This window comes from Ostrinia furnacalis, unplaced genomic scaffold (genome assembly GCF_004193835.3).
Source record: "Ostrinia furnacalis isolate ACB-3 unplaced genomic scaffold, ASM419383v2 OfSCF3056, whole genome shotgun sequence".
In the NCBI taxonomy this organism is placed as follows: Eukaryota; Metazoa; Arthropoda; class Insecta; order Lepidoptera; family Crambidae; genus Ostrinia; species Ostrinia furnacalis.
This window is the reverse complement of record NW_021133295.1, coordinates 241,382-267,184: the sequence shown is the minus strand read 5'-3', so window position 1 is coordinate 267,184 and position 25,803 is coordinate 241,382. Positions and strand designations below refer to the sequence as shown.

Here is a 25,803-nt window from a genome sequence, read left to right as displayed (position 1 = left end):
ACAAGCTTTGCTTAGTTTGGGACTGCGCAGTGTAAAATGTCCAAGGATATTTATTTATTTATTTATTTATTAATAGCCAATAATAGCCGATTTCAGATGGTAACCCTGCTATTAATGTTATACTAATGATTAAACATATCCCTTCATAGTTTACAAATTTAGCACTAGAAATTTGGAAGGGACGTAGCTTAGGTTCCGTAGAAGTGCATTAAGAAAGGAATACCCGAAATTCCCACGGGCACGGGAATTAGCGGGAAAATCCTTTTGNGGGGACACGGGACTCACCGCGAGCAGAGTGGGCAGGGCGCTGACCATGCGCATAGTCGCAGCGCGGCGAGCGCGCTAGGTGACGGAGGCGGCGGGCGGACGGGCGCGCGGGGGCCACATCCGGCCGCCCTCCTGCCCTCTACCACCGTCGCAAACTCATCCTACACCTGCAACAAAAGAGGATTCATTTAGGGTGACGAAAGAAAAGGGGCAGCAAGCTTCTGGAGTGGAGGCCACGTACCGGAAAACGCAGCTTTGGACGTCAACAAGGTGGACCGACGACATCATAAAGGTAGCAGGAAGGCGCTGGATGCAGGCCGCTTCCAACCGGGCGATATGTAAATCATTGGGGGAGGCCTATGTTCAGAGTGGACGTCTTGTGGCTGAAATGATGGTGATGGTAAGATTTCGCGATCCGAACACTCGCTTCTTCAGTCAATTGAACTGTACTGCAATTCATACATCTTTGTAAGCCATTTAGTGCTCCATGTTTTAAGTTTGGTTCGACGACAGAACTGTAGCAGCTGTAGCGAACTTTAGTTTTAATTTATTCCAAAATGGAGCAAGAATTATTTTGCTTACAATATTTTCTCTATCTTTTATAACTATGGTGACAAAACATCTAATTCCACTATAACCTTTTTATTGCACAATATTATACAGGTCAATCCTACTCAACACGTATATATTATTTTCTCTCGTGTTGTCATTATCCGGTAACATTAAATGCCAGGTTATTATGCTCGTACCTATCAACCTAGCTCATATCAAATGCATCTGATTTCGACATTACTACCAAATGCAATGCACTTACATGACCCACATTACCATGGATTTCATCAATGAGGTGTTTATCGATTCAAAGCCGCCCGATGGTTATGTATATGGGTTAAGTTCTCTGTACGTAACAACCAACATGTTCCAATGGCTATTCACTACCCAGAGTTGTACCCAGTCTTGTCGCGACAAGGAAAAATTACCGTGCTATTAAGCGATTTTGTGAAAAATATTATTGGCAGGTAGTTGCTAATTGCTCATAAGATAGGCCCCCTTAATTGACATTTATTGTCCGTGGTGCATAATCTTAAAGGTTTTAAACCTTTGTTTGTCACCTGTCATCCGCTTTGAAATGGAGGAAGTCGAACCTTAATTTCGAACTCCTCCTATGTTCTTCTGATTAAATTCATTGCGGGTCCAATGACAATTTAACTTTCCTCCGGGACAAACTTGACCTTCATTGGTTGGGTTTTTGTGGCGGTCAAGCCGTAGATCCTGGCTACACAGGAGTTGCAGTGGTAGGAACGAGAGGTGGGAATAGTCCCTACCCAGAGTTGTACAGACTATACGAACTCAATAACTCTTTTTAATGCGAACAGCTAGGGTCTGGAATTCGCTGCCTGCTGCTGTCTTTCCTGAACACTATAATCCGGGCCTTTTCAAGGCGAGAGTGAATAGATACTTATAGGGCAGATAATTATGTACCATCCTAGACTGCATCTCATTTAACACCAGGTAAAATACCTGAAAAATACTGTGTGTGACCAATTTACTAGATACTCGTATTGAGTAACCCATGCCTCAAAGTGGTGGATACTTTGATTTTCGCATACCTACTACGTGGTCAACACTTTTTTCCGCAATAAATCATATTCATCTCAACAATACCCTGCTTTATCAAAAGAGGCAAGTAAATAGTGTATACAAAGGCCGACAATTGCACCAGTTCCCAACAAGCAAGAATCTCAGCACTTCCTTGTCATTTAAATCAGTTTTGGACACATCAAAGGCGGCCATTGAAGAAGCACAATCAAAGATGGCCGCGCGCATGTGCAATGGAGCTGACGCTGATAGGCCAACTCCTCCGTTTGTGGCACCCAATCCACATCTCCTTGAAATGAATAGGGAGGAAAAGTACTATCGGCTACATTTCCAGTCATGTCGTCTCGTTCTATCGCAAAGAATCAACATTTGATGAGAGCGAGAGAAAAAAAACGGAAATGGGTAGTTGGAACTGTAGCCGATAATACTTGTACATGGGAAGTAGGTGAGATTATTGTCAATTCAGTAGGTAATTTAGTAAAGGACATTGAAATATGTATTACACACTAGATTTTGCGATTCGAACACTCGCTCTGTTCAACTAAGCTGCATTGCAATCCGTGCACCTTACTTGCGCTGCTTCTTCTCAGCACTGACCCATTTATTTTCCCGAAGCAGTGGTAGGGTTAATTCTGGGACATGTAAAAGTGCTTTATAAAAGCCTACTTGCAAAAATAAAATGAGTTTTACAAGTTTTTAGCGTGAGTTTGACATTCATGTAAGCGATTTAGCGCTGCATGTTTTAAGTTTGGTTAAACAACAGAACTAATGCAGAAGCTGTAGCGAACTTTAGATTTTGTTCTTTCCAAAATGAAGCAAGAATTTTGCATAGGTACAATATGCAAAATTCTTCACTATCTTTCAGTTATAAAATGTATAGTAATCTATAGTAATGGATTGATTAATGACATGGCGCTTTTTAATATTGCAAAATGAGCTAATTTTAACACAAATTTCCTCATGATAATCCAGCAAAGGTAATTTACAATTTATCACTGAATCATTGACTAAATATTTCATTGCAAGAAAGGCGCCAACGATAATGGAAATAATGATAATCCAATGATAAAGGTTCCGTCATCGCGGAGGTGTGAGGGCGCCAGTGATGTCATGTCATTGCTAGTACCTATGTACCTAGAGTACATACATTATATCAAGCTAAATTCTAGGATAATAACTATTTACTCGTAGTTGTATTGGGTATTTTGCAACAATTTAGTTATTTTGCGCCGTCGCTTTTCATTTTGTATGACGAATACGAAAAGTATTTTTATCACTATTAACTTGAATATTGTCATCATCGTTTAAATAAATGGTGACCAGAGGCAAAAGGTAAGCATTTCAGACTAACAAAATTAACATTGGTAAAATAAGTAGGGTACATCTATGTATGACAGCATATCAGCCCCAACACTATTTATTTATGTATTAATGTATTAATGTATTAAATGTCGACTAATATCTATAAAATTGTGATATAAAACATTATGCAATAAATTGACTATTGATAAAATCCACAAGCTAGAAATTCGCAAGTCAATTATTTACTCAAAAATTTAATTATTTCATTCATTAAGACAGTAGTACCTAATGTTGAAGATATAACGTGTATCACCAAACTAAAGGTCTTCCACGAATTAGTGACCAATATCAGTTAATTAGTTTTTAAGTGGAGAGTTATGGAGTTGTATTTACGACCAAGACTGGTAACATGATTATTTTTGTCTTTCGTTAAGTTTCAAATATAAAGTGACTTGATAATTGAACACGAATAAAACGCGATAAAACAAAATTGATAATATTTTTGATTTTTTTCTAACGCCTCTAAAAGTAGTAAAAGTAGATACTAATCTTCAACTATCAACCTCATAATAAACATCTGATATCAAAAAATAACCTACGTATTTAACAAAATATTTTAGGTTCTTAATACTTAAATAATATTAATATTTATTGTTGGGCCAATCCAACAATCAAACATACTCGTAATTAAGATCTTCGATAAGTTATTTTGTTGTTTTGGCTGTTTTGATTGATAGGATAAGTGATTTTAAATATTTATTAACAAAAATAATAACAAAACACTTGATATAATTATAATATTTGTGACGAAAAAAGTATATATTTTCTTATGTGTAAGATATTTCTTTATCATTATGATAAAATACTCATTAGTGGCAATAAAAAATGATCTACCTCAAACATAAAAAATTGCATTGTGCGTGACTCGATGAATTTTGGTTGCAAAGTTGTATACCCAAATCAATTATCATTGACAGATTGATCTTGACTCTAATCCAAATTGAGTTGATTTACCACACCCTGTATTTGAATGAAATTCAGTTTAAAATCAATGTAGTACGGTGTAACTTGAATGAATTTGAGTTTATGATCAATGTAAGTGAGGTTTAATCTTGACAAATTACGTGATACGAATCTTTTTTGAGATTTAGCTGACACCAAATGTTTGCCAATATTGGCCAATGGCATTACTTATGAATTGTACTTTTAGGGGTCATTGTATTCTACNTAAATAAATAAATAAATAAGTAGGGTACATCTATGTATGACAGCACATCAGCCCCAACACTATTTATTTATGTGTTCAATTTTAAATTAAATGTCGACTAATATCAACAAAATTGTGATATAAAACATTATGCAATAAATTGACTATTGATAAAATCCACAAGCTGGAAATTCGCAAGTCAATTATTTACTCAAAAATTTAATTATTTCATTCATTAAGACAGTAGTAATGTTGAAGATATAACGTGTATCACCAAACTAAACGTCTTCCACGAATTAGTGACCAATATCAGTTAATTAGTTTTTAAGTGGAGAGTTAGGGAGTTGTATTTACGACCAAGATTTGTAACATGATTATTTTTGTCTTTCGTTAAGTTTCAAATATTAAGTGACTTGATTATTGAACACGAATAAAACGCGATAAAACAAAATTGATAAAATTTGATTTTTTATCTAACGCCTCTAAAAGTAGTAAAAGTAGGTACTAAATCTTCATCTATCAACCTCATAATAAACATCTAATATTAAAAATAGCCTACGTATTTTACAAAATATTTTAGGTTCTTACTACCTAAATAATAATAATATTTATTGTTGGGCCAATCCAACTATCAAAACATAATTAAGATCTTCGATAAGTTATTTTGTTGTTTTGGCTGTTTTGATTTGATTGATAGGTTAAGTGATTTTAAATATTTATTAACAAAAATAATAATAAAACACTTGATATAATTATAATATTTGTGACGAAAAAAGTACACATTTTCTTATGTGTAAGATATTTATTTATCATTATGATAAAAAACTCATTAGTGGCAATAAAAAAATATCTACCTCAAACATAAAAAATGCACTGTGCATGACTCGATGAATTTTGGTTGCAAAGTTGTATACCCAAATCAATTATCAAGATTGGTCTTGACTCTAATCCAACTCGAGTTGATTTACCACACCCTGTATTTGAATGAAATTCGGTTTAAAATAAATGTAGTGTAAAATTTACTTTATTGATTTTGAGTATAAGATTAATGTAAATTGTGACGTTTGATCTTGACAAATTACGTGATACGAAACTTTTTGAGATTTAGCTGATACAAAATGTTTGTGATTTGGCCAATGACATTACTTATGAATTGTACTTTTAGTGGTCATTGTATTCTCATCAACAAACACCCTCCACCCACAGGTGTGTCGTACCTACCCAAAAGACACAGAGTAAAGTACACAGAAGGTGTTAAAGTTTATGAAGGTAGGTAGAAAGGTACAGCAGTTAATTGAAAAACATAGTGCTCTGCAAGTAAAATGGCGCTGTAGAGCGCTGGCCAGCAAGAATCCGTTTTTTTTTTTCATCGAAGAATATCGTTATTCTTTTGTTAATTTTGCTTGACACTCGATTTAACTCACGCAATGTTTAGTCCATATTTTAATGTGAATAATAACTCAATTTTACCACATAATGTGTGATAAGTAACATTGTTAAAAATTTAACTAGGTACAGTAAAACAAACACAAGATGAGTGATGACACATTAATGAATGTAACTCTACAATTAGAATTCCTAATCACCTTGCACAACCACGGGGATGTCCAATAATAAATTAGTAGCAGAGTGTGAAGCTAATTGCCTCACGGATGTTAATAAATTAATTAGCACTGCTTTTGATTGATATTTTTGACAAGTTGGTCATTTAGGTGACGTATTTGCCACTTTAGACGATGAGACAATTTTGCATCGACTTTTGCGGATCCGGGGTTTTTTGGGGAAGGTAAATAATAAATTAAATGTGTCTTAGAATACACACTAATTAGTTTGGAGTAGACAGAAATAGCTTGTGTAATGAGATTCTTACAACTTATACTAAGATAGCGAGTCTCTACACGTGTGGCGAAGCGTTGTGTGAACGAACGTGGTGACATTCTTTCTTTTATCTTAACACTATAGAATGAGTTTTAAAAGCGATGGAACTGACTGGAGGAGGTGTAATAACAGCAGGTTTAGACGACAGCACGTCAGACTATAAATGAACTATCTTTTGCCCGGGGCTTCACCCGCGTGAAATTTAATTTGTCACAGATCGTCATAAATTTTTGCCTATATGTTATTCTACTCTATAAACAATAATACTGTAAAGTTTCATCAAAATCCGTTCAGTAGTTTTTGCATGAAATAGTAACAAAGATCCTGACATCCATAAAAACTTCCGCATTTATAATCTTAGTAGGATTGCATTGTAAAAAAGCACCCTTTTTATCCATAACGAAGAAGCTCTAGTAATCACCTGATGTAAAGTGATGTTCAGACCGAAGATGGAAGCGAGCTTCACCCGGAATCCTCAACCACAGAGGAACTGGCTGTTACAACCACAAAAGATACATTGGTGAATTATCATCTGTACATAACGCCCCTGTATGCTAGAACACGCAAATCACTCAGTGAATCGTTTTTCAAATCGACCTAACCAACAATCGATTTCTTGGCGCCAGCAGTCCTGCTTAACAAGGCCGATATCTTAACTACTTGGGTCTAATAATCCTTTTAGCCTATGTTACCTTTTCAATCTGCTTCCTATATCTGTCACCTGGAGATTGCACACCGCGTCGCCCACAACACCGTTTAGCATCGGTAAATCTTGTAAAATTATGCTTTATCATTCAACGTTTTACAAGTGACAAATCACTCTAATCGCAGAGTTAGGCATTTTGCACACCAGCGCTCCAAAAATCGTATGTTTTATGCGCGTTTTTTTACACCAAGACTCACCCCGTCTAAGGGTTATAAACCTTCTTAGGCCGAGTTGCACTACTTAACATGTATGGAGTTTGACAGGTTTTTGACGTTTGTTAAATCTAAAGTAAGATGGTGCAACCGAGTCTTAGGCCCAATTTTTTGATTCTTAGTTAAAATAACTAGTTGTTAAATGCCACTAATGTTTAAATATTAACAAAATATAAACAAATAATTAAAAAATGTACTAAAAGTCAAGCTAACATCAACAACAGCATTGTTAGAAAAAAAAATTTCTAATATTTTGTCATTTAACATCTGTCAAATTCGACCATTGCTTATTTTAACTACGAATAAAAAAACCAGGCCTTAGTGATTAGTTATAGAATAATTTATTTGTTTTAAAAATATGAATGTGAACCCATATTTTCAGTGTAGAAGCAGGACACATTATTAAAGAAGAACGGTCACGCCCCATACAAAAAAAACCCAGACCCGACAGAAACGAGACATACCTCAGTTTTTTTGTCATGTCTTAATTAGTTAAATTATATATTTTTTATATTTGAAATCTATGTATAACACCAAAATATTACCCTTTGTTTTTGTTCAGGCGTTATATAAAAACTAATACAAAATGCCTATATATCACCAAAATTGGTAAATCTATGTACCTAAATGTCTATTACAGTTGCTATGGAATGTATCTAGGTGACCTGGAGATACAGCTGGATTATACAGGGTGGTTATACATATGGAACGATAAGTGATCTCACTCGATTATTTCTAAACTATACAAGATATCGAAAAACTAGTTACTGATTCTGAAAGTGCTTCACGAGCTCTTTCAAATGGTACCAACAATAGGTTACAGATTATGGAAGCTGATAACATGGAATTTTTGGATTTTGTAACTTCTCGTTTCCACCCNCCGACTCCACGTAGTCTTGTCTGCCCTACCCCTAGAGTGTAATTTAAAAGCCGGAGGCGCGGAGGGAGGGCAGCCCTCGCCCGCTGTAACGAGGCTCAGGCGCCCGGGTGAGCTGGAGCGGCTGAGGCTGGTCGCCGAGGCGCCGAAGGCGCCGATGGCGATCCAAAAAGCCGAAGCTGCGGAAGCAAGCGTGGGTGCCTGAGCCTCGTTACGCAAGGGCGGAAGGGCTGCACATCCCGCAGCGCCGGAGACGAGGAGATACCAATGCATGCTGCATGCTTGCTTTCATGCTGCATGCTCTGCATGCTTATCTACTCTATTAAATTATATATGATTTTTTTAAAGATACGAGTATGTCTGTTATAAAGTAAATTATTCTGAACAACAACATTATGAGTTGAAGTATGTTCTTAGTAACAACATTATTAATTAAAACAATATGATCAATGAATGTTATGAAGAAAAAAGATCTGAAAATAAAAATTATGTATTTTAAATGGTTCTTGGTAGTAACAGTATTGATAAAAAAATTATGATCACTAACTGTTATGAGCTCCGATGGTAGTAATAAAAATGTATGAATAAAAAAAGTATGAAAAATAAAATTATGAAGAGAGATTATTATGAACACAAATCGGTAGTAAGACAAAGAATAGGATTTAGAATTTTATGTGAGCCAATATAGAACCCTACAAACACCCTCCACCCACAGGTGTGTCGTATCCAAAAGACTACGTACACAGAGTTTAAGTTCATGTAGGTAGGTAAACGGGTAGCAGCAGTTAATTGGAAAACAAGTAAAATATTTGACGCTGTAGCGGTCGCGGTCTGGCCAGCAAGAAATTTTTTTTTTTCGTCGAAGAATATCGTTATTTTTTTGTTAATTTTGCTTGACACTCGATTTTCCTCACGCAATGTTTAGTCCATATTTTAATGTGAATAATAACTCAATTTTACACCACATAATGTCTGATAAGTAACATTGTTAAAAAAAACGATTTAAACTACAATAAAACAAACACAAGATAACACATTAATGAATGTAACTCTACAATTAGAATTCCTAATCACCTTGCACAACCACGGGGATGTCCAATAATAAATTAGTAGCAGAGTGTGAAGCTAATTGCCTCACGGATGTTAATAAATTAATTAGCACTGCTTTTGATTGATATTTTTGACAAGTTGTTCATTTAGGTGACGTATTTGCCACCTTAGGCGATGAGGCAATTTTGCATCGATTTTTGCGGATCCGGGGTTTTTTGGGGAAGGTAAATAAATTGAATGTGGCTTAGAATACACACTAATTAGTTTGGAGTAGACAGAAATAGATTTTGTAATGAGATTCTTACAACATATACTAAGGCTGGGTTGCACCATCTTACTTTAACTTTGACAAACGTCAAAAATCTGTCAAACTCCTTACAAAACACTGGTTATTGTCATAGCTACGGTCAAAGTTAGGTGGTGCAAATCAGCCTAAGATAGCGAGTCTACACATCATGGCGTAGGTACTTAGCTGTGACGTAGCGATGTGTGAACGAACGCTGTGACATTTGTCTTTTTTTTCTCCTTACACAATACAATCGGTTTTAAAAGTTGTCGATATACAGGTTTAGTCGATAGAACATCAGACTGTAAATGAATTGCAAAAAAGCACCTTTTTTATCCACAACGAGGAAGCACCTGGCCTGCAACTCACTTGATTGAAAATGATGTTCAGACTTCAGACCGAAGCTAGAAGCGAGTTTCACACGGAATCCTCAACTACAGAGGAACAGGTTATTTTATTTTTTATTTTTCTTTATAAAGGAAACTAACAGCATGAGCATACATTTGAACATAAAAATAAAAACAGTAGCCTAATCAGTTTCCACAGATAAACTTTACAAGTTAATCGAAAGTTTTGCAGAGCGCGAGCAACTTAAAAGCACAAAAAAATGCACAACAAAATGTTACATTCTTACGTGGACTGAAAAAAAAAAGAATTATAATAAAGTTTGAAAGCTATAAACTCTTTAATAGGCGACGAAACTGCGCCAACTTTAAATGAAATATGTCGATATCACTGTAAGCATTATTATACTTATTACTAGCTCTTATAAGAAAACTATTACATCTATAATTAGTTTTCAAACCGGGGTATTTGAACTACAAAAGATACATCAGTGTTCTGATTGATGAATTATCATTATTGTACAAAACGCCCTTGTATAACTCGCAAATCACTCAGTCAATCGTTTTTCAAATCGACCTAACCAACAATCGATTCCTTGGCGCCAGCAGTCCTACTTAACAAGGTCGATATCTTAACTACTTGGGTCTAATGATCCTTTTAGCCTATGTTACCTTTTCAATCTGCTTCCTATATCTGTCACCTGGAGATTGCACACCGTCGCCCACAACACCGTTTAGCATCGGTAAATCTTGTAAAATTATGCTTTATCATTCAACGTTTTACAAGTGACAAATCACTCTAATCGCAAAGTTAGGCATATTGCACACAAGCGCTCCAAAAATTGCAAGTTTTATGCGCGTTTTTTTATATCAAGACTCAACCCGTTCATGTGTTATTAACCTTCTTAGGCTGAGTTGCACTACTTAACTTTAACTGGTGTTTTTGTATGGAGTTTGACAGATTTTTGACGTTTGTTAAAGCTAAAGTAAGATGGTGCAACCCAGCCTTAGTGATTAACAATAGTAAAGGTCATTCTTTTGTTTAAAAAATTTGAATGTAAACCCATATTTTCAGTGTAGAAGCAGAACACATTATTAAATTATTCTGTAAACTCAGTTGATTCACTTGACCTTTTTAAAAAGCTACGTAGATTTTGATAGTTCCTAAATTTTTACCTTTGTTTCATACATTTCTGATACAAACGCTCCTACTGATTGATATCCTTCATAGCCCACTTTGTAAATAATAATGTTAGCGCCAGTCTGCACACAGCCTTAGCGCCGCTCACGTTTTGTCTTAGCAAATGCTGGAACCTTTATCCCGCCCACTAAATCACGCTGATAACGGGTATCAACGAATTCTTAGCTGCTAGCTTATTACCTAATTGACAAGCAATTTGTCCAAAAAACCGCGACAATCTCTATTAATAGTGTTGTGTTTTGATAATTGTGATTAGATACGATCTTTGTCAACACATTCTTGAGGTGCTACGTCAATAGGGTGATTGGACATTCGCACTTAACAAAGTTTTAGTACTATAAAGCATTTACAAACTTTACATTGTTAAAGTAATAGCTGAGAAAAAAGATACAATTTATTGAGGGAAGATTATTTTCCAAATACCTGTTTACACGGTTCCATTACATTCCAATGAGGGCTTTCGCGATTGAAAAATCCGCCAGATGGATTTTGACATATCTGTCAATGTCATGTCAAAAATAACCAATCATGCAGCATTTGGACCTCGCGTCTACGTATTGCCATCTGGAGGATTTTTCAATCGCGAAAACCCTCATTAAAACAACTAAAAAGGATGCGATTGTGAATCGATAGCAAATCGAGATGAAATGTAGGTATCGACAAAGATAAACATACATATGAAAATAATAAAAATATTTCATAATTATTTCATTATTGATCAAAATAACGTGATATGTTAAATATGGTTATTAAGTTATAATAACTATGTTTATTCAACAAAATGTTAAATGAATGACGTAGAGCAGTCGTTTGTAATTAATATCTTAAATTAAAATACATTCGGAAGCGTTATTTTTAGTATAATATTCATGAATTGGTTCTGTTTCTATTTTGGTAACATCTAAAGTATGTAGTCTATGTAAATGGTAAATTAAATCTGTGGTCGATCCACAGAACGTTACGTCGTGACTTATGCGAAATACAGGGTGGAATTTTGTAATGCCACCTGGAGGGAAACTACTCTTATTACTGTAGATAGAAAATTTTACTCATAGAAAACATTCCTTTATTTTTGAAAATAAGTAGAACTGCATTCAAAGATTTCTCATTTGCTTGCCACACTCGGGAATCGAACCAACTAAAATCTGTTAAAAATTACACCCTGTATTTTTATTGCATCGATCGTTAGGGTTAAGTATAAGGATGAAATCTCTCTAACAAACTTTATAAATGAAATGAAAGGAAAGCCCTAAAATCTTAAATTAATTATTTTAATTATTTACGGAAAATGGTATTGTGAATAGTGATTACATTTTCGAAAAAAAAATTGAAAATCTTTGAATGCATTTCTTTCTTTTCAAAAATAAAGGAATGTTTTCTTCGAATATTTTCTATCTACAGTATTAAGAGTACTTTGCCTCCAAGTGGCATTACAAAATTCCACCCTGTATAATATTTATGGAATCATTTATCTCTGGTCAATTTGGTGTGATTAATTAGCTTTTTAATAGATTCTCGTGGTCTAAGCGGTGACCTAATTATTTCGGACAGTCCATTAACTTTATCTTGGTTCGCCAATTAACATCCGTTTGAGGTGAAATATCGATCGATTAATTGAATAACATTAGACGATGCGAAATTGTCTGTAAACATGTTTGTGGGGGGCTATCTTTATGTTTTATGGTTACTTATAAAACTACTATTGTTACCAGTTTGGTTAGAACATTACAAACTTGAATCAGCCTAATGAGGAAGATGTAAATCAAAATTTATTCCCCTTTTTCAGCCCTAACAAAAACTTTAAGCTTAAATAAGACTAACTGTGAAAAAATTTTGTTGATATCACGAAAATTGAATATTTTATAAGCAAATCAATATGGGAACGCGCGAAAACTGATAGCACCCCTGGAATACGGGCGGTGACGTCACACCGCTCGTTGGGCAACGACGGACGGGCGGCGCGGGTGCTAGCTGCGCTCTGTAAACTTATTTTCGTTCATTTCGATACATTTTTTATTTANATTGTACGAAGTGATAATAATGTGATTTTGATTAAAATAGTAAGACACGGGTCTTAACGCGACGTTTATTAATGAGTTACATTATGTACTCACGGCTTGACGTTTCGGCTACGATGCTGCATCAGCCGTGGTCACAAGCAGACATGTCTTACTATTTTAATTGAAATTTAACGCGAAAGTTTAAATTGTGATTTTGAGTTTTCGACAGACGATTGTCAGATGCGGAACCACGTCAGACCCTATGGTGGCTCGTAGCTTGTTAATCGCGGAATTGCGATTTCATTTGTACAACCCACGATGAAAAAAAAGTCTCAATAATTATCTTTTTATATCACTCATCTTCAGGTCTTTTTTATGTGTTACAAATGTACATTTTATACAAAACTTAATCGTATCGTAGAGTTTTACACGCAATAGCGAAGGCCTATTTTATTTTTCGTAGTAGACCTGTTAGGACCCTTACACCATCCAGTCTCTTCGTTTGTTCGTTCGTTTCAGTCGAAAGACGTCCACTGCTGGACAAAGGCCTCCCCCAAGGATTTCCACGAAGACCGATCCTGCGCCGCTCGCATCGAGGCACCTCCCACGACCTTCACCAGATCATCGGTCCACCTAGTGGGAGGCCTGCCCACGCTACGTCTTCCGGCTCGTGGTCGCCACTCAAGAACTTTCCTGCCCCAGCGTCCATCAGCTCTACGAGCTATGTGCCCCGCCCACTGCCACTTTATTTTAGCGATTCTGAGGGCTATGTCAGTCACTCTGGTTCTCCTACGGATCTCCTCATTTCTGATTCGATTATGTAGGAAAACTCCGAGCATGGCACGCTCCATCGCCCTTTGGGTGACTTTGAGCCTTCTTATGAGGCCCAAAGTAAGTGACCAGTCTCTTAGCCACTTGTAATGTCTGACATCAGGTATCTAACAGCCTACTTAGTAGAATAAGGTGACTTGAAATTGATATTTGATTTGATTTGAAAATAATTAAGTGTACATAATATAAACGCGCAAAACCCATGGAAACACGTGTATATTTTATGGCTTATAAATGTGTAGTTTACTACAATGACTGTAGTACGGCGTGGGTGTTTTAATTACAGCCAGCTATTTGAATTGGATTTGCAATTGTAAGAGGTTTGTTTTGATTGGTAATTGTTAGACGATGGCTGATTCAATTGTTATAAGTGGATACTTCGTTTAAAGTAGAATACACACAATACCTCAATGGCAATAAATTGCTGTCAAATAGAAGTGAAGTNGTATAAAGCAGAATACACAATATGTATGTAGGTAAATAAATAGTAATTAATTATAGTCCAATGGTAATGAAGTAAACAATAAAGGTAAAATTATTATACTTTTAGTCAAAGAGGCAAGAGAAGGAGGAAAAAAGAGAAGAAAGACTCTTCTTTAATCTTACTTGGCAGTAAACTAGTTAGAATTACCTACTTCTATTTGTATCTAAGGCTGGGTTGCACCATTTTACTTTAACTTTGCCAAACGTCAAAAATCTGTCAAACTCCATACTAAAGCACCGGTTATCGTTATAGTTACGGTCAAAGTTGGGTGGTGCAACTCAGCCTAAGAGTTCTGAAATTATGTCACAATCTCGTCATTTATATCTTAAGTTCTGACACCAGTCACAGTGTTGCGACCTTTTAGGCATCAAGCTAGCAATTAAGATCAATTAATTATAATAATAAATCATTTATTACCATTAACATCGTTTCTCACAAGGACACCTCACCTCATAATACCTTGCAGATTTTGTCCTAGCAAAGTGGATACAAAATCAATCTCTACAAAACAAATCGCTTTAAAGATGATTCCACACCAAAAGCGTTCGCATGTAACAAAGCAAGATAGGTAGAGCTATCACTGAAAAAAAGTTTGGTTACTGCTTACACAACAAAAGTGACCACCGAACTAAGTGTTAACTATAACCAAACTAAGTCTAGCTCACTACAGAAAATTTACACAACATTTTGTTCCTCATAACCAAAGTGTTCGGTGGTCACTTTTGTTGTGTAAGCAGTAACCAAACATTTTTTTCAGTGTAGATTTACGATAAAATAACACTCATTTACACTACGTTACCTACAATACTCCTGGTGAAGGAGCACCTTTAGCCGACTTATATCGGTTTTGGAGTACATTCGACGGTCACAAGATGTCGCCACCGCGTGATTAATTGCTCATTTACTTAATGAGTTGTTAACGGCTGATCGTAAAAATTTGTCATCCAGTTTATACGAAGCAGATTGAATTATTTCAGATTAAAAAAGTAATTAAAGAAGCGCTGCTGTTACCGGTGTGTGTAATGAAATAAATCTTGAGAAAGTGTGAAGTTTAGATCAGTTGAGTTGATTGCATTTAAATGGGTATTTGGTTTCGAAAGACATGGGCATAAAGTGTCATCCAGTTAGAGAGGAAATAAAGCTTTTTTTCTTTTCATTAATTACTAGCTTTCCGCCCGCGGCTTTGCCCGCGTGGAATTTTGTCTGTCACAGAAAAACTTTATCGCGCGATCCCTGTTTGTTTCAAAAACCGGGATAAAAACTATCCTATGTCCTCAACTGGGACTCAAAATATCTCTATGCCAAATTTCATCAAAATCGGTTCAGTGCTTTAGGCGTGAAAGCAAGACAGACAGACATAGTTACTTTCGCATTTATAATATTAATAGTAAAATAGTGATTATTAGTAAAATAGTAATAATAATTAATAGTAATAATAGTATAGATTTAGTATAGATATCGATTTAGAAAAACTGCATAATTTCCCGTAGGATTTTAAGTTAAGTTTCAGTAGGTATTAGTCCAGTCAATAAAGCATTATAGATGGAAAAAAACTGTAGAACACAATTTCTGACTTCAGTGTGCCTACCATGAGTTTACGTTAGGTGAGCTCGCTAGCGAATACGTCAAAAAATTCTATGAAGATCTTATTTCTTGAAAGTAGCCACTAGGGGCGCTGCACAATATGTCATACATTTAAATGTCATTTTTTTACGCAGTCGCTAGCGAGCACACCTAACGTAAACTCATGGTAGGCACACAGGACTTTATTTAGACTAGTTAGGAGGTGAACATAGCAAAAGTCCCCGCCCTTAGCCCTTGAGCCGGCGGGGAGAGGGGGGTTTAAAGGTGCCACTTTTCGGTTTTTCGCTTAATCCTCGGAAACTATGCGTCCTAGTGACATGACTACTTTGAACCAAAAAAAGCAAACCAAACCTATAATGCAAATGTGTATCATACGATTTAAATCAAGGTAGTTACTCATAGTAAGTTTTCCAAGCAATCGATTTACTGCATTTTTTCTGATAGCGACAATTTCTTCTTTTTTGTTTTATTTTCATCTAGTGGCACAGACCTCATACATCTTCTTTATCTATTTAGAAAAAAAATCAAGTCATTAGCTAATAATTTATTAATGACCTAAATTGCTTTAAGTATTTACGCAAAGTTATTTATAAATATACGTATTTGTTAATGGCCAAATTATTATAATAAAAAACCATAAATCGACGTGTCGCATTTCCATTTCACGTAATCTCTTAATTAATATTTTTATAGTGGTCATTAGAACGAGATGAGCTAAATATTTTATCAAAATAACAGGTTTGTTAGTTGTTGGCTCCATTAGTCTTAATTTGGGTTGATTGCGATATAATTACTTGTTGTTTGATGTAAATATACAAGGTTCTGATTGAGAGAGGGTAAACTAATAAATTATACCGATAAGTAGGCATTTGTAGGTCACTTTTAAATCCTCTGAGCTTATCTATCTTTCTTACTAATAGTGATGGCATGAGACTGATTAATTGGAAAATATCGATCCGGAAATAGGATGTAACCTCGCGGATATTTATCTATCTATATATATAAAAGAAAGTCGTGTTAGTTACTCCACTTATAACTCAAGAACGGCTGAACCGATTTAGCTGAAAATTGTCAGGGAGGTAGTTTAGAGCCAGGAGAAGGACATAGGATACTTTTTATCCCGTTCGAAATTAAAAAACAAAGTCTGCTTATTTATTGCCATTAAGGCGGAACAAAGTTCGCCGGGTCAGCTAGTAGTAAATAAAATAAGTGTTGAAACAAAAATCTTTTAAATCGTTTATCGAGGAACGTCATTTTGTGGTGGTAGAAAAGCGACTTGAAAGTTGAAAGCAAAATAGAAACAGTATTTTTAAGCTGTCGCATAGAGTCGGCAGCACATCTACTATACATTATATTTGGAAAATAGCTCCTACATATTATACATAAACTCCTCAGAGTTCAGCTAGATAAGGGTTATTGTCGATTCGCCCTCTCGTCGATTCGCCACGTTTTTGTAAGTTCCATACATTCAAAGTAAACTCGCCACAAATAAGATAAAGTATATAATTATCGATTCGCCACAGTTAAATAAAAGCCTTCCACGTCTCATTATACTAACTCTATTTCCTTATAAGCTCTATATACATGCTAATATATTAATGAATCCGCCTATTAATTAGAATTACATATGTATTTGTCTCTAGCACACATTACAAACAAGTCACAGCCAGGCGCCACCAGACGCTCGCACGGTCTAAGTCTGGAAAACTAGTTTAGTCGCCGGTATGCTAACACAAGGTAATTAATGTATCTTGGGCGGCCCTAATGTATTCTAGAATATACTGTGACGTTGAATAAACTATTGTTAGTGCTAGGGCTGTTCCCAGATCGGGAAATTTTCCGGTAGTGTTGTCAAAGTGTTGACATTGAGTAGGAATTTACGACCAGGGTATAATAGCACATCTTTAGCATCAACTACGAGTACGAGTTAGTTTAATAGAGATCTTACAAACAAATAAGGTGGACAAAATTGCTGTACTATTATGCGTAAATTTATGTAAAACTGAATGTAGAGTCACAGATATCAAAGCGAGCAATATTATAAAGATCATTGGGACAGTTCAGTGTATTTTTAGCACATCAAAATACATTTTCGTAAATACTAGCAACACACTAAAACAATAATAACTTTTTGGCGTTTAAAACTAATAAAAACTTTTGGTTACCATCAAAATATTGTTTCATTTTACTTCACATTAGTCCTACAAAGTGGTTCTTTCCATGATACATTGTTCCAATCAAAATTAATCAGAACGATAGCGAAGTATATCTTCACTTAACCGGGATAGAGGCATGGGTTCATGGCTAACGAGGATGGTTTATGGGAGCTGATGTTCATCAATATTCAATATTTGCGGCCAAACGCTTCTAAGTCAAACTTAATCGCAGTGGATGTATACGCACTGGGTCAATTTCACGCTACCGTTACCGCATTATTAGGGCAGTGGTGACTAAGATTATTGAATTCTTTAGTGGCATCATTCACCTATGTTCTGCTTGTAGTATAATATATTCAGAGGAAGACCAACCGCTTTCAAATTAAAAGTCCTGCATTGTGCTAAAGGCAGTTGCTTTTAAAGTGGCCCATGTTTGATATTATTATTGTGATGTATTACCTGTGATGTATTTTTTTAATAAATTAATTTGTGTTACTTTGTCCTTTGTCAAACTGCCATCAGCGTTACCATACCGAAGAATGATGCCCATTCATACCTTTATCATTATGACATAAAACATGCCTCTACTTTAACCTTATCGATTCACACAGCGTTTTTCTACCACAGTCAGTATTCACCACTACACCGTTTCAGCGTGTGGCTCTGACCACTCCCTTATCTTGTCCCCAAGTGTTTCGCCCCCATATATCTGTTGTGCCTCCGGGCTGCGTAAGCGCAGGTTCTGACAGCTGGAGCCCTACATAGGCTGTGACGTCATTGTTTAGGGCGCTGGACTTGTTAATGGATTGTTATGTCAGTAGGAGTCGCTTTGTTTAGATGTTAGAGTTAATTATTTAAGCTGGACCTGATTGATTTCATTAGTTGTGATTAGTTAAGTTCATCATAAGTTCCTTAGTTGGTATTTTAAAAAACCTCTGATCACGACAACATGGAATAGAAAGAAAAAATAATGATTCTACTAAGCAGCAAAGAAACGTTTTTTTAAAATAATATTTTGCTTAGTTATTATGACTCATTTACCTCTTTCGAGCTTGTAACCTCTACTTTTCCAAGCCACTGCACACGCACGCAGCGTTTTTCCACCACAGTCAGTATTCACCACTGCACTGTTTCAGCGTATGGCACTGACCACTCCCTTATCTTGTCCCCAAGTGTTCCGCCCCCATATATCTGTTCCGTGCGTGCCCCCGGGCTGCGTAAGCGCAGATTCTGACAGCTGGAGCCCTACATAGGTTGTGACGTCATTGTTTAGGGCGCTGGACTTGTTAATGGATTGTTATGACAGTAAGTCGCTTTGTTTAGATATTATAGTTAGTAAATTGAAACGAAGCCTGATTGATTTATTGTGGATTATTTTAAATCAACATAAAAATAAAAATAATAGCCCTCATTCTGGTGCAGTCGGGTAAATATGTTTTAAATACGGTTCCAGGACTTATTTAGTTCTTAGTTCTATGTATTAATGTCAAAAAAATTTGATTAACCATAAGGGAAAGAACAAAATTTTATAACGAGTACCAAATAAGTAGGGTAAATGTTTTCAAAGCTACAAGCTCGAAGCTATAGGAGCACGGGAAAGTCTTTTTTTATTTATTAAACGTCAGTGAGACTTATGGTCTCCTTCAGATGTATATGCTCTATTACGTCATGTGTCGCTCCCATACCTCAGATACAGACTGACTTAAGGGCTAGACCTTAGTAGCAAACACACAATCTCTCTTATTTATGACATACTAGCTGACCCGGCGAACTTTGTTCCGCCTTAATGGCAATAAATAAGCAGACTTTTTTTTTTATTTCGAACGGGATAAAAAGTATCCTATGTCCTTCTCCTGGCTCTAAACTACCTCCCTGACAATTTTCAGCTAAATCGGTTCAGCCGTTCTTGAGTTATAAGTGGAGTAACTAACACGACTTTCTTTTATATATATAGATAAGATTATGTACTAGCTTTTCGCCCGCGGCTTCGCCCGCGTGGAATTTTGTCTGTCACAGAAAAACTTCATCGTCCCTGTTTCAAAAACACAAAAACTATCCTATGTCCTTTCCCGGGACTCAAACTATCTCTATGCCAAATTTCATCAAAATCGGTTAAGTGGTTTAGGCGTGAAAGCAAGACAGACAGACAGACAGACAGACAGATGAGACAGAGTTACTTTCGCATTTATAATATTAGTATATATTTATTTACCTACCTCTTGCGAATGTGTAACCTCATTTCACAGCCTCAAATTGATAATCCAAACACGCACGCTAGATTATGTTATTAGTTTTCCGTCAAAATGATTGATTTAATTAGCAAGATAATCAATTGATATGTCAATGCAAGATTTGTTACTGCTGCAAGTAACATGATCCGCGGCGGAGTAATGATGCCCACTGTATATTAATCCAGGGGCCTGACATTTGCGATGACCAGTGAAATATTGGCTGGGGACTGAGGATTAATCATTAGGTGGTTTCTGGAATCAATTACATCAATAACCAGTAGTGTGTAATATATTGAAGACTTCTGCATGCTTATTTAACAAATTTAGAATTTTAAACTTGTTCTGACCGTAGTTAGTCTTAATTTGTCACATTCTGATCATCCTATGTATCAATGTTTGCGATTAAAAGCAATGTGACTAAGCAATTTATTACTTTAACTCTTATCTAATCTACATCAAATCATTTAGTCTCTATACCCAAATGGAGGATCTAGACCTACATTTTGTTAAACTAGTGAGAGCTTGTTTTGCCAAATATTCTGAATTTCTGACACATTTATAGGCATATAGCACAGTAAATAAACATAAGTACAAAATCAACACGATTATAGTCTAATATTATATGATTTACACTAGATCTAAACTTGTTCAGACCAAATAAATGCTCATAAACTAGCTTAGCTTTCGTAGTTTTACACGCGACTTACAAAATCCTTTTCATATTTGCCCTAATCCTTAACTTTATTTGACGCATATAGTTTGTTGTAGGCCAGTCATCTTAGTATTACAAAATGCAGTCCATTTTCGTCCCGCGGTAGGTATTCTAAAAAAACATAACCCTCCTTCTGTCATAGTCGGATAGAAAGTAGTTTAGAATGAAACCATTCTCATACTTATCGCGCCACTGACAAAATGGCTTGATCAAATTAATTTCTGAAGTGAGTCTTTTGTTTTCAAAAAAGCTTTAAAGAATTCCATACTATTTATAAAATTAATGAGTCTATTGAATTGTTGACACAATATTAAAATATTGTCAATAAAAATCACTTGGTGACTATTTTATTTGGAAGCTCTATTTTTATACTAAACCAAATAAACGATCAAATTATGAGTGTGCTATTTCCATAGCGTCCTTGCGAACAAAATGTCATTTAGCTGCGCGTGCGCCGGCGGCCATTTTACGATCCAGCCGTCAATTCGATTAATGCCAATATGGCGGAAATTAATTACTTTATTGAATTATAAAACGGCGCGCAACGTTAATGAGTGTCAGACATGTGACAATTATATTTTATTATGTGTGTTGAGACTACGTGTGGTTTACTGATTGCTATAAAACTTTTGATGGTTTTCGTATCGAGTAAATAGACATTACACTCGTAGTATGTATTCTAGAGTCATTAACGTAGCGCCAAAGTACTTATCAAATTGATGTTTGCATGATAAACGAAATCGGTTAAAAACTCAAACCGAACTATTTAAATATAGTTAAAGGGTCATTTTAAAACGAGCCTGAAAAAGTACCTTAATCTATGGAAAAGAAAAAAACAAATTTAACAGATGCAATAAAAGTTTAAATTGGTTGGTTTGCTTCTTGCCGTAGCGATGTCAAGCTTAAAGCTTTTCCTAAGTTGAAGTTTTCCTAGGTCCTTTCCTAGTTTAGGAAAAGATGAACTTACGAAACCAAACACTGTAGCTGCGAAAATTGAGCAAACAACAGAAAAAAAACCCTTTCAAAAACGAGCATGTAAAGTACGAGTATATCAGTAATAAATCAAAGGTCGTGGGCGATACGATCTGCGATCTTATCAGCGATATAGTTAGTACGTCACGCGCGGACGGCGCCGGCGCAGTGCTTGCATTCCGATCGCCTGGTGACTACGTAAACTTTGGAGTTAGGGCAATTTTGATATAGGTCCTGTCTGCATTACATTTTTTGAAGGTTTTTTTTTAATTTCTCACTACCAGCCCGCCCCGATAAAGTTTTTATCCAGTCTGCTTAATTATTTTTTTCTGTCCATATTATAACACCGTCGATTCAATAATTGTCTGTTGCATAAATTAAAATTCACAAAAATACATTTATTTCACGAAGTTGGGTTATAGTTAGAAACGTTCTCGTTCAAAAATGCGTAAGGATTTAGCAAATTCAAGAGCAGAACATTTTCTGGAGTTGCCTGCAGCAGACAACAACAATATTTATCGGATGTAGGTTAACAAAAGTACGGTCGCCGAGCACGTAGAATTTCGTCCAATGACCCCAAGCTACCCATCCGCGTGTAATTATGTTGCTCAAGTAAAGTGTCTCAAGTTCACATTTTCGCAGTTAACAATATTGACACTATATTATGCGTGATTAAATGCCTCTATGCTCAGATTATGCATGTACCCGTAATAAATAACCTAGGCTGGAGCTTAGACACAAATAAGACTGAACTGTGCGTTTCATGTTACATACAAAATAGTGCTTTGTGCGCTGTTTTATCCATTTATGTACATAGTTTTATTCAGCCAAATTACGCTCAAGCGCTGGACGCAGGCCGCTACCAACCGGGTAACATGGAAAGCATTGGGGGAGGCCTATGTTCAGCAGTGGACGTCCTATGGCTGAGATGATGATGATGATGAAATTACGCTCACTGTTGGACAAAGATCTCCCTAAGGGTTTGAGAACAATCGGTCTTGTTGATTTTACCCACGACGTTTTGTTTTCCAGAGTCAGCTTGAGTAGTAAGATTAAATAAAATATTCCAATCAGCTAAGATGTCTATTTGATATATAAATATGCATTTTATTATGTAGGTATGTAGTCTACGTTATTTTTGTTTTTTTCTTATCTCTAATTATCTACTTGTTCGTCTTATAGCAAACTAACATTTTTCTTGTTTTAAAGGTTCTAGTTTTCTTGAAATCGTTTCGAGGTCATATTACAAGCCTTAAAATAGATTACATGGCGTCTATTTCTTCAAAATTAAAAATTTACATCAATTAATAACCGCTTCAAATAAAATATGATCCAAACATTTGAAATAGACTTTGATAAAGCGGTTTTAACCAATTTGAATTTATGAAGGCTTTATCCTTTTTTGTCGATGATTTATCGCTGATTCAAGTAAAGGGGGCACCAATTAGCAAAGCTATAACAAATAGATTTAGATTCCGTAGGCTTAAATAATTAGCTACTGAGATCTTAGGACAGTTCAAGCAAAGCTTTAGTAAGTGACTCTAGGAACTTACTCGTAGTGTCTTAGGAATAAGGGACTCTACGCTTACTAGGGCCTTATGCCCGTTTTCACCATCAATCCCTAATTTTTAAGTGACCCCTATGAGAACAAAATGCCTGTTATGTATTACCATAGGGGTCACCTAAAAATTAGGGATTGATGGTGAAAACGGGCATTAGTGTCTTAGGGAATAGGGACTCTATGCTTACTAGGGCTTTGTGTCTTAAGGATAAGATTTCTACGCTTACTAGGGTTACTAGGGAATATGAATTACGATTACAAGACTTAATTTTACGAATCTGATAGATTTGGAAAGGTTAAATTGCTGTTGTCAGTGTGTAACTGTGCACTGTAGATCCTTATGCTAATAATTTTGAACTGTAGCTTATTCGGTTATGGTATTAAGCCATAAATCAACATCTAAGCATATCGATGCAGTAATTAAGTTTTCTGTATATTCAACGTGGCTCAAACGCAATCAAATTTAATTCAATTTACATAATTTCCGAGAAATATTGAAGCTAAGTCTGGACTAACCTCATATTTTAATTAGGGGGGCCAAAGAATTAATACAGGTTTGGGTTAGTCAAGTTGGAAGTTGTAAATAATGATTTATATTTTCCGCAAACAAAAATGACATTTTCTTAAATGTCAGTTAAATGAAATATGCTTAAGCCACCGATAGATAGAGAAATTTATTTAGATATAGAGAAACTGATTCTTCCCACGACCTTTACCAGATCGTCGGTCCACCTAGTAGGAGGCCTGCCCACGCTACGTCTTCCAGCCCGTGGTCGCCACTCGAGAACTTTCCCGCCCCAACGGCCATCGTCTCTACGAGCTATGTGCCCCGCCCACTGCCACTTGATTTTAGCAATTCTGCGAGCTATGTCGGTTACTTTGGTTCTCCTGCGGATCTCCTCATTTCTGATTCGATCACGCAGGGAAACTTCGAGCATAGCCCGCTCCATCACCCTTTGGGTGACCTTGAGCCTGGATGCGGGCAGCGCAGGATCGTTCATTATGGAAAACCTTGGGGGAGGCCTTTGTCCAGCAGTGGACGTCATTTGGCTGAAACGCGTTTCGTTCGAAACAAACTGACAAGTACCACAGGACAATTTACGCGGTCTATCTCATCCCTTTCTATTTCATAGAGTGACTAGGAGACAAATATACGAACAACGAGCCTCCCCAACCCTCTGGCCTGCCAACTGGGGAGTTTAGGTCAAATCCTCTGGTAAACAAGAATGGGTCGCGTGCTTCTGCAATGAATAAAAAATGACCTGAGTATATGACAGCATTACCGAATGAAGAAATGCAATAAAGATTTGAGTATTGAGTATTGAGCATTACCTACCTGATTGCTGACCTAATACATAATAGACGATAAGGTATTTTACCAGATTTACAAGTCATATCAGGTTAGTTCAAACAAATATTTGGCTTGCAAACATGTCTTGCATGCAATAATTTATGAATACAGTAGGGATGTTACGGATATGTAGTTTCGGTTATGGATATTTTTTTATTTCGGATATCCGAAAGTTTCGGTTACGGTTACGGATATCTGTGCTTTAGAATGCAATTTGCAATAGTTGTCCAACACGGTTCATTCATGGCCGCACACTTTATGTACATAGAATAAAAAAAATAAAAAAATAGATGGCATTATAAAGGTAAATCAGGCTGTTATGCCTTTTCATACAATGCTATACAAAAATCAATGTATACTGCCTACATCCGAAACTATCCGAAACTTTTGAATCGGTTACGGTTACGGTTTCGGATATTTTTTTATTTCGGATATCCGAAAGTTTCGGTTACGGTTACGGATATCTATAACATCCCTGGAATACAGTTTCCAACCAAATAATATATTAGATAGGCTTGCCGATTGGGCCAATTACTTACTAATATCGATCGATATGATCTCAGGATAATCGCACAATGGATACGGGCTGACAATCAACTCGATACAAATCGGACTCGAAACGATTGTACGTTCTCGGTATACACAATGAGGTCCAGTTATTAGCATTCCGAACTCATTAATCAAAGTAAGGAGCAAGCTGTAAACAGACTCCACTGATTGTGATCGATTTGTTATGGAATCGCTCGATAATGTGCGTGATAGATTTTACCGAGTTCACTTCACTTGATCCTATGAAAGCACATGTAGAGTCCAAAGTAAGCTTTTTTTTTATGAATCGTGAGAATCACATTTTATAAGTTAAAAATAGTAGTTATCACAACTCAGAGTCTACTTCTGTTAGTACCTAACATCGTTTTGCTTCTACGAGTAAAGAATTGCAATTTCCATACTTTTACCTACAGATTCAAGCTTCAGAGATGAATCTCTTATTC

General features: G+C 36.0%; 1 protein-coding gene across 1 annotated transcript in view; it reads right to left on the bottom strand.

The window, feature by feature from the left end:
• Nucleotides 1-276: 276 nt before the first annotated feature.
• LOC114357149 (uncharacterized) overlaps nt 277-25,803 on the bottom strand; it is a 103,349-nt gene continuing 77,822 nt past the window's right edge. The window contains exon 3 of the mRNA XM_028310646.1: nt 277-434. Within this exon, the coding sequence (XP_028166447.1) occupies nt 407-434 (28 nt within the window). The 3' untranslated portion in view covers nt 277-406. The remainder of the gene's footprint in view (nt 435-25,803) is intronic.